We start from the raw sequence: 19,082 nt of genomic DNA on the forward strand, positions 1-19,082 counted from the left end.
CTGAAAACAATTTAGTTAGTGTTCTTCGAAGGATAATTTGGTCAGTTTTCATACACATCGGATTTCTGTTTAATGTTAAGTAGTTTACAGATTTAAAAATTATATCTTTAATTTGAAATATAAATTTAATGAATGCCAAGAAGTCTTCCTATAATAATAAGAGCTTTAATACTTTTCCTTTTTAAAAAATTACTAGGAGGCAGAAAAGTTGCGTGTTGAAAATATATTTTTGAAAGAAAATAAAAAAAAGAGTTTCTGACGAACATCGGGCATCTATCCACGTCCTGTGGCAGTGAGCGACCTGCTGTGTGGAGGGCCAGCCCCGTTTCAAGGCTCTAAGTCAACTGTAAATACTGGGAAACCCTTTGGCCTTTGTGTAATAAAAGCCTGTAGCTAATGTTGGCAGTGGACGTTAGCCAGATCATTTTTTCCTTGGGCACTAACGTAAGCCCCTTCGAGTCTTAGGTCAGAAGCTCTAACAATGATCAGTGGTCCCAGAACTCGCAGTGAGGTTCATGGCTGAAGGCACAGTGTGTGTAAAAAGCAAACTTGTTTATATAGATTATTTTTGTATCCCAACTTGAAGTATTTTTACGATCATTTTTATGACTGTAAACATGGCCATTTTTCAAAATGTAATAAATCTTTTTCAAATAAAAGAGTCCAAAGGAGTGGTTCATATGGTTCACTCACTTGTTCATGCAACATATAATGAGCAGCCACTGTGTGCCGGGCGCTGGTCACCTGTGAACAATGCAAACAAAACACCCTGCCCCCGAGGAACTTATGTGTATCAGCGCTCATCCCTTTCCACCGGGAATAATATTCCACCGCAGGACGTGCCACGATTTATTCCCTCACCGTCTGATGGACACGTGCACTGTTTGCAGCCTGGGGCTGTGATGAACGATTCTGCTGTAAATATCCAAGTACAGGTCCTGGGGTGGACCTGCCTTTCTCACCTCGAGTGGAAACCGAGGAGCACGAAGGCTGGGTCACGGGACAGGCACCTGCTCCCTTCTGAAGGCACTGCCTGCATGCCAAATGCGATGTGTGGCTATAACCGCCCTGGGGGTGGGTGCTGCCCTGCCGATTACAGTCTCCGCATGGCTGATGGTACCGGGCACATGTCTGTATCGTGGAAATACGACTCAGCAGTACCAGAGAGAGAGACTGGTAGGCGCCACGACAAAAATGGACCTAAAAAAAATGCCAACTGAGAAGTCAGGCTTAAAAGACAACAGACTGGATGCTTCCACAGAAGAGAAATGTCCAGTAAAGGGGCTGGGGTGGGAGTGGGATGACCGTGTGCGAACAAGGGAACTTTTTCATGTGCAGGAAATGTTTTGACAAGTCTAACAATTTGTAAACAGTGTAGCCCTGACCAGTGAGGCTCAGTGGGTTGGCCTTCAATTCCCAGTCAGGGCACATGTCTGGGTTGTGGTTCAGTCCCCAGTTGGGGGCGTGTGAGAGGCAACTGATCAATGTTTCTCTTACACATCTATGTTCCTCTCCCTCTTTCTCCCTTCCCCTCTAAAAATAAATAGAATCTTAAAAAAAAAAAAAAAAAAAAAAAAAGCCTAGTTGAACTCTCAAGTAATACATACGTAGTACTAAATCCCTAAGAGCCAGAAACAAAACAGAACTCTGTGAGAGGTAGAAAGTAGACAGTGACCGGCTTGGAGGTGGGAGAAGGTGGGAGGCTTATAACAGTTTATTCTCTCTCAGTCCTGGAGGCTGGAAGTCCAGAATCGCGTTGCTAGAGCTGGCCTCTCAGGGCTCCGAGGGACAGTGCGTTCCGTGCCTCTCAGTTTGCGGTGTTGCCCGCAATCCTTGGTGTTCCTTGGCTTGTATATTGCGGCATTCCAGTCTGCCACCATGGTCAGGTGGCATTCTCCCCTGTGACTCTGGTTCTGCTTAGGGCATTAGATTGGGGCCAGCCCTGATGACCTCATCTTAATTTGGTTACATCTGTAGTGACCCCATTTCCAAATAAGGTCACATTCACAGTTGCTGCGGGGTGAAGACTTAACGATAACCTTTTGGAGAGACCCCCATAACTACTCAGCAAGGGAAAGAGAGAAAGCCTTAGGCCAGCTCAGGACAGGGAGTTAGGAAAGTTGCAAAAAGCCAGAACCCAAGGAGCACTGTGTTCTTAGTCACCCTGGCAACTGCTGCTGAGGAACGGCCTGGCCCAGAGTAGGTGCTCACTTATTTCACTGAACAGAAGAAGAAGGGACAGAGAACTGGACACAGCCCGAAGGAGAGGGAGAGGCGAGGCTGGAGAGACGGCAACAGAACAAGACCTTCACTCCCTGTGTTCCCAGGCTCTGCCGTCAGAACATGGAGGCAGCGATGGCGCACACCTGGACTTGGGATGGATTAGTGGACTTAGCCCTGACCTGCAGGACATGTTAACCAGCCTCGCAGGGGAAAGAGCAATGAGGTGCCAACACCTACTGAATACGTTAAGCAAACTGACCCGCACTGAGCTGTGCGGTTGGCAGGTTTAAAAAGCGCTCCTGCAGAAGTGCGGGCGGGACTCCTACCGGCCCATGAGGAGGACCGGGAGTCCCCATTGCCCGTTCTCTGGTCCCTGGTCCCTGGTCCCTTCCTCCTACGGGCCCTTGAGTCAGTCCGGGAGCTGCCTCTCCCCTCTCCCCTTTCCCCCTTTTTCCCCTCAATAAACACACTGCCTGATCCCACAGGGGTCTCCGGGTGACTTTTCAAAGCCAGGCTGCCCCGACACCCCATTCCTGCTACCTCCCACCATCACTCATTTAAATTCCCTCCTTGGACCTCAAGTTCTCGAGTTTGTGACTTCCAGCCCTTAAAGGGGAGGGGGCAGTTTGGGATGCCCAGCACACAAGAAGGCAGCTTCTGCCCATAAGTCATCTTGGAGGTTTGTTTTGATTGCTTTTTAATAAATGTGGGATGAAGTATCCTTCCCGTCCACACTGCCCCAGTTCTAGTTTGCATCATGTTGCTGTTGGTAAGTTTTAAAAGGAAATGGGGCTCTTCCATGGGATCGCAAGGAAAGTATTCCACCCACCCACGCACGGAAGACCGTGGTGTGGTGAGGTGTATTTGGGTGGAAATAAAGGCTGCCCGTGTCCCATCTTGGCCCGTCCCACCACGGAGAAAGTCCAACCATGTCTTCAGCAGGGCCCCTAAAAAAGGCCAGCGTCCAGAGGTTCTGTTTCGTATTAAAGCTTAGGCCTTTGGAGCCTGCAGGCAGCTGCGAAGCGGTCTCCATCCCACTCAGGTGGCTTAGCGCTGTTCGAAGCTGTGCTTCTGTACCCAGTCTTCTCCTGGAGCCTGCGTTTGGAGTCCGCGCAGCCTCGGCCACGCTGCTGCTAGGGTCACGTGATTATGGAGAGAGAATGCACACAGGAATGGGACAAGCACAGGCTCCTGGTGTGTGTGGTGGTGGTGGTGGGGCTTCTTTGTTACGCTGGTGATATTATCTCAGGCTTAGGATAGACCAGGCACTTTTTCAAAATAACCAATCAACTTCCTAAGCTTTCACGGGCTCCCGATGGGTCCAACCCCTGACTCACTGATCCCTTTCCCAGGTTGGAGTGACAGTTCTTTATGGTCAGGCACCTCCCCTGTGCCATCCTGACTTGTATTGTGCATGTGCTTACCTCCCTCTGCTCCCCCCACCAATCCCTGCTGGAGAGGCCAAGGGAGGGGTGTTAATCCTTGGCAGGGCAATGCTGTGATCCACTGGAGGGTGTGAAGCTGCAGCTTCCTGGTGAGGCAGACAGGCTTATGCTTCCTGGTTAGTTATGCTCAGCAATGTCTGATTCCCTTTGCTCCCTTCCTTTATTAATAACTACCTACTTACCTACGGTAACGAAAGCATAGTCCATTCGAACATTTGTAGTAAGGACCTGAGCTGGCTGCAGGACCGGGCACTGTGGCAGGAACAAAGGAGAAAACACCGGTGGCTTCTGTGTTGCCAGCCCAGCTCAGGGGGTCAGGGTCCTGCAGCTTCTGCAAACCTGTTAGAAATGTGGGAAACCCAATCTAGGTCCAGACCGAAATCAGAATCTGCTCTGCATTTTAACAGGGTTCCTAATAGGCGATAAGTGCTTTTGTCTAGGAGGCAGACATTGCTTCCCAGCTGAGCGGCCAAAGATGGTGTCGATTCAACCATCATTCCCAGAACAAGGCCTGTGCTGGGCACTGTGTACCTGGAGAAGGAAGAAATTTGTCCCTGCCCTCCAGGGGCTTTCAGGCTAGCAGGGAGACAGACAGGATGGTGCCCACGTAGCGGGGTAGAACATAGTGCTGTACAAAGGAGGTGGATCTGAGATGCTAGTGGGGACATTGTTTATTCTAAGAAAGTTCGTTTTGTAGTCTTTAAAGCATGAGTTGACAATCAAGTGCAACACCATTTGATTTCCTGTAAGTTTCCAGTGACAAACTTTAAGAGGGGGACCATCTTTGAGCTGAGCGTTGAGATAGGGTATGTGGCAAAGTGGCTGTACCCTATAAGGGCTACAAAGAGATAGTAAGACCAACGCTCCAAAGGATTTAGGGCTTAGAACTTGCAGAAGTCCAGCTCAATCCAACATGGGAACTAATTTCACCTTGCAGTAACCCCCAGCCTTTACAGGCTCCTTGTAATAATTATCATACTAAACAACATCCCCAGCCCCCACTGCCATGATCAGAGGGGAAAGCCCATATAAGGATACAAAATTACCAACAGAGTTTTTCCGAGAAGTCTCCCCACCCCCTGAAAAATTCTGACTATTCCCCTTATTGATTGCACTACCCCTCCATTAAATGAATCTCAATGAAAGAAGTAAATCCCACTGTGGAGGGGCTGCTCTGTCTGCGGAGTAGCCACTCTGTCTCACGGCTTCACTAGTAAACTCTCTCACTTTAACCTCTAGGCTGGCCCGAGTCTGAAGTCTTCCCTGGGTGAAACCAAGAACCCACAGTGGGTCCTGGACCCCCAGAACACCTGCACCAGCACGGTTCCTTCCTTAACTGCAAGAGTAGGAGTTACCAGGGTTATCCATGCTTTTGTTTGAGCCACAAAACCACCCTTTGAGAGAGGGTGGCAAGAAAGGACTTCCACAGAAACTTCCCGAGAGAAAAAAAAAAAAAGAATGCTGAACAACGGAATGTTCACTGTGAATCTTGTTTTCAAAAAGTCCCATACCTATGTTATATAAACTTTTTAAACGTGTGCTATATATAAAACTAAAAATGCGTAGAGAGAAGTACACTATAACCATGATTTTCCTGGAGTGTAGAAATAGTCCTTCATACATTTCTTTTTACTTATTTTTCGTTAATTTTTTTCCTTCATACATTTCAACAGCATTTTATTTTCAAAGACATATACTAAATAATTCTTAGAGGAAAACCTTTTAAACATCTTCAAGTGCATAGGAGATTAGAAGTAATGTTAACCCTAATGATCCGAGTGGAGTGATTAGGGATGACAGCTTTTCTCAATTTCCCGCAATGAGCAACAAGCAACGAGCGCGTGTCCATCTGGGCCTTTTGATTTGTCCGAAACCCTTGCCCGAGCGCACGTTTCCGCCGAGTCTGGAGGTCTCTAGCGCCCCCTGCCGAAGCGTGGGTCCACGGTACGCTTCTCAGATTAGAAGGTGCAGGTGAATCCCGTGGGCGTCTCACCAAAATGCACTCCGATTCAATGGGTGTGGGCGGGGCCTGGAGTCGGCACTTTTAACACATGCCCCGGGACAGCCGATGCCGGACACACCGAGTGGCAAGGACTGAAACTGCTGGGCCGCGACTTCTACAACAGCCACAGAACGAGAGACCTGGCCTCCCGGGTAAACCTAAACCTGACGCCGGAGTCGGCCCCGATGGCCCCGCCCCCACTCCGGCCCCGCCCCCACCGAAGGCCTTCGCAAGATTCGAATTGGGCTCCCCGCTCACAGGGGCCCTGTGTCACGTGAGGCCGCCGTCCAATCGCAGCGCGCGCTCAACCCTGCTGTTGGCGGGCCAGGCGGGCTCCTGAGCGGCGGCGGCGGCGGGGGCGGGCCATGGCTGCGGCCTCTGTGGCCGCCTACCCCGACACCCCCGCGGGGCTCCCCCAGTACCTCCAGGCCGGTGCGATGCGGCGCCGCTTCTGGGGCGTGGTCAACTGCCTCTGTGCCGGCGCGTTCGGGGCCCTGGCCGCCGCCTCCGCCAAGCTGGCCTTCAGCAGCGAGGTCAAGCCCGGGGCGCAGCCGCGGCGGGCGGGCGGGCAGGTGGTCTGGGCGGCGGCGGGGCGCTGCGAGGCCGCGGGCCTCCGGATGGGGCGGGGCTGGGGGCGCAGGGGGCCGCCTCACCCCCGGCGTTCTACTGGGCCGCGTCCGCAACGGGGCGCTGCAGCCACCGGGGGCGGGAGAGCACCCCTCGACGCCGTCGCGTGCGGGCTACCGGTGTAGACGGTAGGAGACGTCGGGGACTAAAACCTGCCCCGTGGTGGGGCTAGCTCGCTCCCGGGGAAGGCGCACACCACCTCTCATTTTAAGCCCCATGCGCCTGAACAGTTCTCTCCACGTGACTCCAGGTGAGAAGCCTGTGCCCATCTCTTTATTCCCTGATTAACGCGTGTTTTGACCTGTCCCCCCGGTGCCACACCGCTTGCGTTTGGGAAGCGTTCTGCGCATCCCTGTGATGTTGGGCGCCGTAAAAACTGACTCGGCGCGTCTGCCAACGTGTACCGCTTTGCCTCGCCCATCCCGAGTCTGGCTGATTCTTTAGGTTTAAGCCGATTTATTCGGGGCTAATCCAGGGTGGGCGGCCAAGCTCACCTGTTGGGTGTCATTCTTGGAGTAAATGGTTCAAAATAAGACGAGTGACTCCATGAGACATAAATGGTTTCCTGGTCTTTTAAATTGTGCACCCGGCCTTCAAAATCTTTTATAAGTTGGCTGTCACCGGCACATAACGGTGCTTTTGTGTAAATTATACAAAGACCTGCCTTCCTCCAGACACTATGTATTCAGCTGCTGGGAAACTGTTAGGAGAAATAAGAGTATGGGTTTGGATGGGCACAACCCCCAGAGCAGCAGCTCTGCCTGCAGGTGGGTTGCTACCTGCAAGGGGGTCTGCGTATCCTTTGTGTGGAAGGCTTCTGAAGATCCTCTCGCCTCTCCGGCTGTCACCTTTAAAAAAAAGACAGAGACAGAAAACTTCAAGTTCTCCAAGTGATGCCTGTGACCGCCAGCCCCATAGCCCACGGAGGGCGTTGTCCAGGTTAAGAGCTGGGAGCCACAGGCCTGGCTTTGCATGCTGGTGGCTCCGGTGGGCTGTGGCACTTCGGGCAAGTTAGCTAATGCCTCAGGTTCTTTATCTGTGAAATGAAGTGAAGGAATAAACGAGAATGTCCTTAAAATGCTTAGCCCAGGGCCTGGCACAGAGTGAAAGCTCAGGAATGCCTGAGTGGGATGTAGCTGCACAGGAGGGGAGACACACGACTGATCCACGCTCTGCCTGACCTGGGGAAGCGAGGACTCTGCCCCGATGGACTCATACCGCAGACCTGATAATAACTGCTGGGCCTCTGGGGACTGAACTTCCTGCATGGGTCACTGTGGGACTAATAAAGACTGGTGTTCAGTAGTAAAATTCCTTGGCATTTTACTTCTGCCCAAGGTCACGCGGCCAGGAGGATGGCCAAGTAAGTGTCATCTCTGAGTTTGTTTCAGCTGTAAAATGGATGTGCTACCCACTGAGGGTTAAGGGGAGTCCTGGCAGGAAAGCTCTAAGGGTCCCCTAGGGCTGTGGTGGGATCTCAGTAGGGACCCAGCTGCCAGTGACCGTGACCCTGGGTTGCCGGTTGCACTGCCAGGCAGGGCATGGCTGCAGTGATACCTCCTCCTGCAGGTGCATGTGGGCTTCTGCGCCTTAGGCATTGTTATGATGGCGACCACCAATTCTCTGATGTGGACGTTCTTCAGCCGGGGTCTCAGTTTCTCCATGTCTTCAGCCATCGCATCTGTCACGGTGACTTTTTCAAACATCGTCAGCTCGGTGAGTAGCCTGAGGGTACAATCCCCCTGCCCCAAACTTGGGTGTTGGGTGGGGTATCATTGCGTAACCTCTGCATCCCTAGATAGGAGAAGGGTCAGGAACCGAAGCAGAGGCCGGGCTGTGGCTTGACCCCTGGTGGCTCTTCCTCTCATCTCTCCAACTGAGGAATTCTCACCTTAGATGGGCGTGAAGTCAAAGGAACGGTCAAGGCAGCCTGCTGGCTGCCGCTCCAGGCTGGAGCCCCCATTCTGCTCTGGGCACAGCCCAGCTGTCCCCTAAGGGTCTGGCTCCCCTGCCCTGGTGGCCTGAGGTCAGCCAGGCGGCCTGGGCTCAGTCAGTCCTGCAGGCCAGGGAGGGAGGACGTGGCAGGCGCGCGCGGGTCAGCGGACACCAGGTGCCAGCTGCATGTGGGGGTTGGCCGCCAGCCTTTGCTGGGGTCCCATGCTGTAAGGAAGGTACCCTCCCCGCTTCTGCAGGTGAGACCGAAATGAGTCGAGTGACTTGCTGAAGGCGACAGCACGGTTTCCGGCCCAAGATGTGCGGCCCCAGGCCTTTTGTTGTGCCCTGGGGGGAGGGGGGCGTGGCCGTGCCGCCTGCCCTGTCTCCAGCCTCACCGCTGTCTCTGTCCCGCAGGCCTTCCTGGGCTTCCTGTTGTACGGAGAGTGCCAGGACGCGCTGTGGTGGGGAGGGGCGCTCCTCATCCTCTGCGGGCTCGTCCTGCTGCACAGCAACCTCCTGCCCCCTGGGGAGGCCGGTCCTCACAAGCAGCAGTAGCTTCAGTTCGCCACACGGATGAGCTGGAGAGGCGATGGCAGTGGCCCGGGCTCAGGCCCGCACGCGGGGATCCTTCCCAGGGTGATCTGGGGGGCAGCCTTGAGGGCGGACAGCTCCAGCTTCCATAAGGGACCCGCTGCCTGCTGTGACCCGATGCCTCTGCACAGTGCTTTTGTTCCCTTCCTCCTGGCCACCAGGGGCCTTGGCAGAGGCCGGAGACCCTGGGGTGGTCTGCCTTGTGGATGGGCTTGGACCACGCTGTGACTGCAGTCCTTTGGCCTAAGGCCAGTCACGCCACACGGGAATCGGGGTTGGTGGGGCTTTCTGACAGCTGCATGATGGTGCGTTATGGATAGAGAGGGGAGACCAGATCATTGCTCTTTTGTACATTAAAACTTCCAGGTGTGGAATCCCAGTTCTTTCCTACATTTATTTTTCTTCCCTGATGTTTTGGAGTCGCAGCTCCTGGAGTGGCGTTTACAGCCCCCCCACCTCCTGGACCCGCCAGGCTCAGTGCGTGGTCCCGTCTGACGTCAGCCACGTGGGCCTCCTCAGATCCAGGAGGGCCTGTCCATTCTCTTGGTACTCATGGAGAAAAGCCTGACCCCACTTTGGGGACCTAGTTTTATTTTACTTATTAGGAAAGAAAACTGGCCCGGACATTGCTCTCATCCCCTCATCTCACCTTTAGGCCCCTTCTGTCCCTTGATCATCTTTCCCAGTCCGTGGGACTTTTTGTCTTGCACCACGTGAAGGTAGTTCCTAGTTCAGTGTCTGTCTGCTGCCCGCACACTCCCCGTGCGTAGCCTCACGTGTGACGCTCACCTGCTCCAGTTACCCAGGGGCCCCCTGGGTGTCTGAGTGTCCTCCCAGCTTGCCCAAACCTGACCGCTGGCCCAGGTCTTCAGACATTCCCTGCAGTGAGAACAGACTTGGGGCCTGTGGGCTGGGGGAGAGGAGGGTCACGTCCAGGCGGCGTCCTCATCCGTGTACATAGCGCCTTCATTGCCTTCCGCTCCTCATTGCACAGTGGCAGGTGGGCTTTCTGGAACTTCCGTGGCGCCTGCTGATTGGGATCTGGCCCCAGCCCACCTCTCCCCGCCTCCCTTCTTGCTGCCTTCTTACATCCTCAGCTCGGTGAGGAGCCTGAGGGCACAGTCCCCCTGTCGGCCCGGGCACCCCAGTGTTCAGAAGTCGGGGAGGCGGAGAAACTAGCCGGATGAGCAAGCAGACAGCGGGGAGGGGATAACCAGGCAAGTGTGGCGTCCTGGGAACACCTCCAGAGAAAGGCAGCCATCCCGCAGGCCAATGCTGAGGGCCCCCATAAGGGGGGTGGGGGGGATGGGGAAGTGGCCACTGGATTGGAGAAGAGAGGACTTGGACGAGAGCAGCTTGGAGGGAGGAGTGGAGGGAATGGTGGGCCGTCTCCACCGATGCAAGAAAATTCAGCGTCCTGTCATGACTGAAACATTCAACAAACTAGGAACAGAAGGAACTTGCTGAACATGACAAGCCCACAGTGGGCATCCTGCTCAGCGGTGACACACGGAAGGCTTTCCCCCCAAGACCAGGAACAGACTAGGATGCCTGCTTTCACCTTTTCTCCCCACCATGTGCCTGGAAGTCGCAGCCAGAGCACCTGGGCAAGGAAAAGGAAAGGCATGCCGTTGGACAGGAAGAGGGAACGGCCTCCCTCTTCAAGGCCGACGTGGTCTTATGTGTAGAAATTCTAAAGATTCCAGGAGGAGGTGGCCCCCTTTTCAGAAGCCTCAGGCAGGCCCCGGGGGGTGGGTGGAGACTCCACATCTGGCAGCAACTGCTTCCCTTGACTAGGGTTCTGTCGCCATCCTGGGCAGAGGTGCCTCCTCGTGCCAGCTGAGAGCCCTTCCTGTTCTTCCCTCAGGACTTTTTCAGGTGATCGATATGCTCTCAGTGAAACTCGGACCGCTTCAAGATAACTGGTCTCCTGGGTCACTTTCAGCGAACAAGCTGCTTAGCGTCTTGTAATGGGGGTCAGGTGGGCACTTGGGGAGCCATCAGATCCTCTGAACATCCCAGGTCCGGGACTTCCTCTCTGAGGGGCCAGGGTTCTTTATTCGGGGCCCTGTTCAGGACACCCGGCCCCTCCCTCAAAGGCTGTAACCCCCAACTGTGTGCTTTGTGGCAGACGCACGTGTGTGAGTTTAGTGGTTGCTTTGTGTAATTTTATGTGACATTCAGGGCTGGCGGGCTGGGCCCTAAGTTCAAAAACCTTCCATTCCAGGCACTCTTAGCCCCAGTGCCCACCTCCCTGAGAGAGTAGGTGCTCAGGAAATGCTCACTGCACAAAAGGCAATTCTTCCTTCTGCTCGAAATAACCACCCAGAATGAAGGGTCTGGTTAGCCACGCCCCACATGTAGCCGGTGTCTGTGTGACACTTGTCTCCCACATGGGAAATGGGAGAGCCGAGGCTTCAGGCTGACCCTGGGGAAGGATGCTGCCCAGGGGTCCCGATGGGGTCTCCCCCTGAAGATGGGAGACTCCAGCCGCCAAGGTCAAGCAAAGAGCTTTTTATTTGGAGGGAGACAGGTGCCGGCCGCCCCCCAGCAGGCCCTCCTGTTTTGAAATCAGCTGCAGCACTTCCCGTTTGAGGCCGAGCAGAGAGTGAGACTGCCGGCAGCCACCGGAGAGACAAGGCCACCGTGCTCCGGGTGTGAGGACGTGAGGCTCGGCGCTGAACAGGCCGGTCCGGTCCTCCCAGAACGGGCTCGGCGAGGAGGGAGGGGCCGGGCCTGACTGCAGCTTCGGTGCCTCCCCCCCACGGGTCTGAGAACAGGATGGCGTTGGGGCTGCTGGGACTCTTCCCTTATTCTAAATGCTAACCCTGCGTCCTCAGGGGCACCAGGGGGCGGCACTGCGTCCCTCCCCGGTGTGGCGTCCGGGATATAATCCACCATGCCGACACCCCAGGGCTGCCTTCTGGGTTAGGACAAGTGCCAACCCCCCGCCCCCCCCCCCCCCCCCGAGAGAGCAGCTCTCCCAAAGCGGCAGCAGCTGTGCCCTGCCCTGCCCGCACGCCTCGCGCTGGCTGCGTGGGAACAGCTGCGGAGCCGACCCGGGCTTCCCACGCTGCCGTGAATAAACACTAGAGCTGACGGGGACCGAGGAAGCAGGCCTCCGCCCCGCGTCCGGGAGCCTGTGCTAGATCCTGACACTGCCCTTTCCTGGGACATCATCGGCGGGCTCTGAGCACGGACGAGGGCAGAGATGGCTCTGTGAATGCAGGCCCCTTAGTAATTAACCCCGGAGCCCGGTGGTCATCAGGTGTCGGCAGGGGCTGTGCTCTCCTGTCTGGGGCTGCGGGGGGCCCTGAGGGACTGGGCACAGACCAGCAGCGCCCCAGAGAGAGCAGGGGCAGAAGTCCACGCTGGACCAAACCGGGGCCGAGCCCTTCCGTGCAGGAGATACGTTCCCAGCAGCCACTGAGATGGGGGTCCCCCTGCTCAGGCCTTCAGGCTTCATATGGGGCGACCAGGGTCCAGGCCTCCTGGTAGAGTGTGTGTGTGTGTGTGTGTGTGGGGTGGGGGTTGTCTGTCTTCCCGACTCTACACTGGGCAGGCCCTGGCCACCGTTCAGCGACAAGAGGGGCACTAGCTTGGGAGAAATGGCCTAAAGCACACAGGCCACATTTCTGGTCAGTTCTGCCCATGTGGGTGGTTAGACTCCCTGCATGGGGGAGAGTAAAATGAAGTTCCCGTGGGAGAGAGGTCAGAGACACCCCGCCCCCCGCGAATGGACAGATAGTAGCCTCAAGGCAGGACTCTGAAGAGTCCGGCGTCAGTGGAAAAGGAGTGGGTTTGGTGCTGCTGCCATCACCCTGGCTCGTTACCGTCCTGGGCACGATCCACACGGGTGGGTGCAGCGAGGCCCTTGGAGGGAGCTGGGCTGCCCTGCCTTTCTCCCGACCGGGGCAGGCAGCAGGGCGCAGCCTCTCCAGGGAGAGGCTGGGACCGGGCCTGCAGCCTGTCCAGGCTGGTCTAACGCCAGCGTCCTGACCCAGGGCCCGGTATCATAACCTCACGGCCTTGGTTCTCAAAAGCCAAAAAGCAGGGCCCCAACCTTCCCAAGCAGACAGGCATCCCCAAAAACCAGACAAGTCCTTTGCTGCCCCGGGGCGGCCCCGTTCGGAGCTTGCTTTGCTGGGCGAGGCTGAAGGCCGCCCAGTCGTGGAGAACGGCTCCTGGCAGTCCCTCTCCGACATTCCCCTTAGATGAACTCGGAGAAAAGTCTCTTGTCCTCCTCTGTCGTCCCTGGTCCCCACGCCCTGCGCATCCCCAGACCTGGCCCAACAAGGGGAGAGGAAGGAGGGGTGAGGATCGCAGTGCCCAGGGAGTGGCGCGGGAGAAGCGGCGGGGGCAGGGGACTGCTCATGCCCCCGAGCCCGGTGGCCGCAGCGGCAGGCTGACAGCGACTCCTCTGTGCCTGGCCTGCCGGCAACAGCCATCACTCGTCTGTCACCTCCACAGAGTCCTCGTCCTTCCTCTCCTCCAGCTGCTCCTCTGTCGTTTCTGTGTTGTCTGACATGGATGTCGCCTGCCGCACCCAGCCCCCGTCATTGAGAAGCTCTGGGTGACACGGTCCAGAGAAGGGGTTGAACCAGTTCGGGGAGAAGTTCCCACCAAAGGTCTCTTTGACCGCCTTCCAGCTGCCTTGGTGCTCCCTGGGCTGGTGCTTTCGTTTGAGGCGCTCAATGCCCTGGGGAGAGAAGGGGGCACGAGGGTCAGCATGGGACAGGCTGCGCCCCTCGGCCTGTGCCCCCAGCCCTGGCACAGCCGAGCACTGACGCCCCTCGGGGCTGACGGGGTGCAGTGGGCAGTGGGGTGGAGGGTCCCAGCAAGCAGGGTCTTTCCACCCCCACCTGGCCTGGCCCTCCTTCTCCCACAGGTGTGAGGGTTGCCCAGCCTCGCTGAGTGGGGCCAGCTGTGCACAGGGGCCAGGCCAAGGCAGCGGGCGTGGGGTGGCCAAGGAGGAACGTCCCAGGCCTCTGGGCCGTGAGCTGGGCCACCTGTCCTGAGACCACGGAGGCCACCCTCAGCGTTCTGGGCCACTCCCCCATGGTAGGCAGTAGGCGCAGCAAACTCAGCATGGTGATGGGGTGAAGGGGACAGGGCAGGACACAAACAACAGGCGAGGGGAGGAGCAGAGGTGTACGGCTGGACACCATGCAGCGGGCAGCCGGGGGCGCGTGGGGCCTGCTCATGCGGTGGCCGCGCCGGCAGCCTCTCCCAAGCTGCCCACTCACCTACCTGCCTCTGGGTGTCGGCTACCCCTCGGCCACCAGGCCACCAGGAGAGGGCGTGGGGGAAAGGGAGGAGCCCCCAAGTTAAAGGCGCAGCCAGGCCAGCTCCGCAGGCCCACAGCCCCTCCGCAGAGGCTGTGACCCCATGGGGAAGGACGAGGGCTCTGCCTTCACCGTGTCTTCTGGAAGCCAAGGGAAGTCGCTGTGCATTTGTCAGACATGGGAGCTGCTCACAGTGACTCCCCGCTCGGAATGACGCTGCGTCCCCAGCTCTAGGTTTTTCTCTCCTTTTCCACACAAGACCCTACCCAACTGGTCTAGCCCTCCCCGTTACGCAGAAGGAGAGACTGCGGCGTGGTGCACGCACAGACCCGACCACACGCCGGCCCGTGCTCCAGCGCGCTCTTCCCACACCGTCTTGGACATGGAAGTCTCCCGGTTTTTGAAAAAATTGTGGGTTAAAGAATTTGATTTTAAAATATCTCCTTGTAAGATACTTATTACAAAGGGCAAAACTAACTTTACAGGAGGAAACTTGGCAGATGTCACCTTAAGCAAGTCAAAGTTCATGGCATCTGAGCTGAGAAAGACACGACATTCCTCAGTGCTGCTTCCTGCCCAAGGCCCAGCTGGGACCACGTGCGGGGGGACAGACGCGCGACGACAGTCCACAGAAACGGAGGTGCATAGTCTTCAAAGGGTTCCAAGTCTGACGGAAGTGTTTTAGAACCAGATAGACGTGGCGGTTGTCAATGGTATGACGGTACTAAACGGCAGAGTCGCACTTTTAAATGGTTAAGTTTATGTTGTGTGAATTTCACCTCAAAAAAAAAAAAAAAAGTCAGGTTCAGGAAAGACAGACCGAAGAACTCTATTAGCCAGGCGGAGACTAAGACGTGATAAAGGGTGCCACGTGGCACCCGGGGACAGAGAGAACACTGGTGGGACAGCTGCAGAAATATGAGCAGAGTGTGTAGTTTAGTTAGTAGCGTTGTATCACTACATTTCCTGGTTTTTCTATTTGTATTATGGGTATAGAAAATGTTTACACTGGAAAGACTTGGGGGGGGTCATGGGAGCTCTTTGTACTATTTTAACCACTTTTTTATAAGTCTGAAATTATTTTACAATAAAAGTGAAAACCATCTGAGACAATTATGCAGTGCAGTCTTGGATACTGAATTACAGTAATGAAAAGTTGGAAACAAAATATCTAGTATTGATGGCTATGTAACTTATTCTATAAAGCAGAACGCTATGCAATTATTAAAAATGGTATTAATACATTTTTACATGACATTGGAAAATCCTGTCCACGTGGTGACAAGGCACACGTGACATCGCCATGGAACCTGAGGTCGCCTTTGGGGAAGGGGCTTCAGATGATCTGTATTTCTGCTAACTTCCCACACGTGCCAAGGCTTCGCCAATGCACAGGTGTCCCTTTTATAATCAGAGCAAAAGAGGCTGTGTCAGAAAGTGGATCTGGTTGAGTCTTGAGGGAGCCTCACCTGGGTCAGGAGTACAGGGCGCCGCACGGCTCGTGGACTGGCCCCCCGCCCGCCTTCCCTGTGAAGCAGAAGTGGCCGAGGCCAACTGAGGTGGCCTGCTTTGGGGACCCTGCATTCCTTCCGTGGGTGATCAGCTGCAGCGTGTTAAGGGAAGGGTTTAAAACATGGCTGCAGGGCAGCTGGGACGTCCACACGGGGCTGACCAGGCTGCAGAGGGGACCCCAGAAATGGCAACTGGCTGTATCCACACTGACGGTTCTCACAGCTGCCCAGAGAGGAAGTGGGCTCACTATTGTCACCTGGCAGATGGGCAGACAGAGGCTGAGAGGCCATGACAGTGGCCAAAGCTCGTCCTGCTGCTCACACATCCGAACCGGGACTCGAATTGGCGTCTTGTTTCTGCCCGAGTTGTTTTCACCCTCCTGCAAATCCTGGCTTTGCTGGTGCTGGTCTCAAAGGCAGAGAAAAGCTGGGGCGGGAAATGACGCGAGACCCCCATGATCACTGGAGTCCGTTTCCACGACCTGTCCCCACAGGGGCTCGTGGGTCACACGCCTCCTCTTCCACAGCCTGCAGCGGTGCTCCAGACAGAGCCCGGCTGGCCACCCGATGAAGTTCCTCGGCAGTTCAGTGTGTCAACTCCGAGTCTGGAGAGAAGAAATCCCAACAAACCTGAAGCATACAAGTCCCGGAGATCTGGGTCCTCAGGTTCAGGAGGAGCCCGTGGGGTCACTTGTTCCTGGAAAGACTCAATTTTGAGTTTTGTGTGGATTTAGTGTCCTGAAAGCAAAGTTCTTTTTTTAAATTGATTTTAGAGATAGAGGAAGGGAGGGAGAGAGAGAGAGAGACAGAGAGAGAAACATCGATTTGTTGTTCCACTTATCGATACATTCACTGGTTGATTCTCGTATGTGCCCTGGCCAGGAATTGAACCTGCAACCTTGGCGTACTGGGACAACGCTCTAACCAACTGAGCTACCCGGGTGAAGGCAAAGTTCTTAAGCTGGAGGTTTGCAGAGGCAATAGTCACGCCTACTTCAGGCTGAAGCAACCCAGACCAGCACCCCTTGCAGGCAGCATGTGATGTGGGCCTTTGGGCCTCATTGGCCTGAGTGACACACGAGCTATGGTCTGTAAACAAACCCACCAACGCCCCAAAATGAATATATGAGGACCAAGGGTCCAAGTGAAGCAGAGACTCAAGCACATGCTCTGTTGGGACTCAGCTGAGACCCAGCTCGAGCCCTGCTCCCTGCGTCACCAGGTGCAGAAAGTCGGAGACGCTGCAGCCCGGCAGACACGCCTCTCACAGAGGGCCAGAGAAGTCTTCCCTGGGGGTTTCACACCTTTTTACTGTAACCCACAATAGGGACATCCTTGTCTGTTACAACCACCCCGTGGATATGTCCCCTGAAAGTTTCACGAAGCAACACCTGTCCACTAATGTGTAATGCGTTTTTTTATTTCTTCGCCAACATGCTGTTGCACGCCAATAAACTGATCTCACAAATCATGATTTGACAGGCGCAGCTCCCACAGCTGACACGACAGCCACACGGCCGTCAGACACTGTGTGACATCCACACTCGTCGCTCTCATTTAACCCTCATACCCGCCTCGTGATGGGATCATCATCCTGACTTTCAGAGAAAAAAAGGGGGGGCGGAAATAAATTACTGCCCAGGGTCACGTGGGAGGCATTTGCGCCACAGACTGAGCGCAGGGCCCCAGGACCCCTCCCCAGGGTGCCCTCTGTCCACGGGCACGCCTGCCCTGGGCTCTGTGAACAGTGCCCCGCAGCGCTTTGCACAATCCCTTGGATCAGCTCCGCCTGCTCCTGCGCACGCAGGTGAGGAGGGGTCCCTGGGGGCCGCTCTGCTTTGCTCAGGGAATCCCACACTCGGATCATCAGTGAGGGCGGCGAGGGTGGGGAAATGAAGTCTTCAGTTGGGGACAGCAGACTGGCCAGTGGCCTGTGTGTTTCACTGTGAATTCCTCGTCTTCTATGAGGTGATGCTCAGGTCAGGCATGTATTTAAAAGTTCTAAGAAAGAGCCCCGTGGGTGTGGGGACCCCGTGGACTGGGCACCCGTCTGCCTGGGCTCTGCTGTGCACCATTTGGAGCCACTACGCCTACTTGGAGGACCCCGACTCTGTTCTTTTCCCTCTCCCTTCTAGACGGTTCTTCACCCAGAGGGCCCCTTGGCCCAGAAACGAAGCGGACAGATGAGAAGTCAGGTCTGCCGGCCACACTGATCACGTGGCTCCCTTCAGGCGCTTCCTTTGTTCCCAGGACGCATCAGGAGGGGAGGCCGCGGGTGACGTGGGAGAGGGGCTCAGGGCGGCCCAGCCACTCCACGGCACACAGGACCACATTCTCAGTGGGCGTCAGCGCCCCCTGCAGGGCGACCCTGAAAGCCCCAAGTAGATTTTCGGGCTTGAGCATGCGTGAGAATCACAGCAGGGCTGTCGAAATCCAGATGCTGGGCCCGACCCTGAGAGTGGGGCCTGAGAACATGCATTTCTAACAAGTCCCAGGGGCGGCGGCTGCTGCTGCTGCTGGTGGTGGTCTGGGCACCACAGTAAAGATTCTCATGAGGTATTCTAGCAAAACCTTCCCTGCTTCACATTCCTTTAGTATTTAAGGCCCCTTCTAGGTTGGGACCCTTACCTCTACTGGCTGGCTCACCCTTTAGGCTGATGCATTGTCCTTGAAATGAGAGCAACCTAAAACCCAGCCTCCCAGGCCCGGCGTTTCTGCGTAAAGCTGACCTCACTTAGGTGGTTGATGACTGTTCCTTAACTGGCCTCACCTGGAAGGTTCCTGCATCAGGAAGGTAGGTTTTAACTCTCTGAGCAGCTTAGCCAGAATGAGAAAAAGCTGGGAACTCAAGGCGTCTCGCTTCCGGTTCTTCCGAGGAAACCATGTTTCACTGGTGCAATGCTTATGCCTAACAGGAGGCTTGGCACCTGCGTGCCCACCCATGGTTCCTTTGTGTGCGGTGCCACCAAGCTCATGCAGATCTGCAGATGTGCATGGACCTGGGCCTTTTGCATTCAGTCCGGTTGCTGTGAGCACTGAGTCCCCTAATTCAGCGTGCCACGTCACCTTCCTCCTCACTGTTCACTGCCACTCTCCGGAGGCCACGTTTCGAAAGACTGCAGCCATTACTGGCTCATTTCCTGTGTGCACGCCATTCAGTGCTGTCCCGGTTCCTGCGCTGAAGTTGGCAGCTGGACTGCCTTTGTGTGGGGATGTGGCCCCTTTCTGGGAATTCTGAGGAGAGCTTGAGGAGGCCCGGTTTGTCCTGGGTGGGCGCAGGGCTGGAGACCACTCCCCCACTGCCAGGGACAACACCGCTCTGCGGCAGTGTGTCCCGTCCCAGTGAACGTGAAGTGGGAAGAACACAGGGACTCTTGGGGGGGTTCCTGTCTTCCAAGTGCAGTGTTTCTCTCTGGCTTGAGAACCGGGGAAGATCCGTTCTTTCAGCCAAGGGCGCACTAAC

The 19,082-nt window shown here is 55.7% G+C and overlaps 3 protein-coding genes across 3 annotated transcripts in view; 2 read left to right on the forward strand and 1 right to left on the reverse strand.

Annotated features, from left to right (window-relative positions):
* Nucleotides 1–659, forward strand: part of KIF15 (kinesin family member 15) — a 45,169-nt gene extending 44,510 nt beyond the window's left edge. Inside the window, exon 35 of the mRNA XM_090284957.1 lies at nucleotides 197–659. Within this exon, the coding sequence (XP_090141083.1) occupies nucleotides 197–259 (63 nt within the window). The 3' untranslated portion in view covers nucleotides 260–659. The remainder of the gene's footprint in view (nucleotides 1–196) is intronic.
* Nucleotides 660–6,019: 5,360 nt separating this feature from the next.
* Nucleotides 6,020–9,092, forward strand: TMEM42 (transmembrane protein 42). The gene is made up of 3 exons (XM_090283055.1): nucleotides 6,020–6,203; nucleotides 7,867–8,013; nucleotides 8,647–9,092. Exons 1-3 carry the CDS (start codon nucleotides 6,036–6,038, stop codon nucleotides 8,785–8,787), a joined length of 456 nt encoding a protein of 151 aa, XP_090139181.1. The 5' UTR covers nucleotides 6,020–6,035; the 3' UTR covers nucleotides 8,788–9,092.
* Nucleotides 9,093–12,684: 3,592 nt separating this feature from the next.
* The window catches only part of ZDHHC3 (zDHHC palmitoyltransferase 3), a 39,707-nt gene continuing 33,309 nt past the window's right edge, over nucleotides 12,685–19,082 (reverse strand). The window contains exon 7 of the mRNA XM_090284616.1: nucleotides 12,685–13,522. Coding sequence (XP_090140742.1) covers nucleotides 13,271–13,522 — 252 coding nt within the window. The 3' untranslated portion in view covers nucleotides 12,685–13,270. The remainder of the gene's footprint in view (nucleotides 13,523–19,082) is intronic.

Source organism: Furipterus horrens, unplaced genomic scaffold (assembly GCF_987537825.1).
Source record: "Furipterus horrens unplaced genomic scaffold, mFurHor1.1.pri manual_scaffold_7, whole genome shotgun sequence".
In the NCBI taxonomy this organism is placed as follows: Eukaryota; Metazoa; Chordata; class Mammalia; order Chiroptera; family Furipteridae; genus Furipterus; species Furipterus horrens.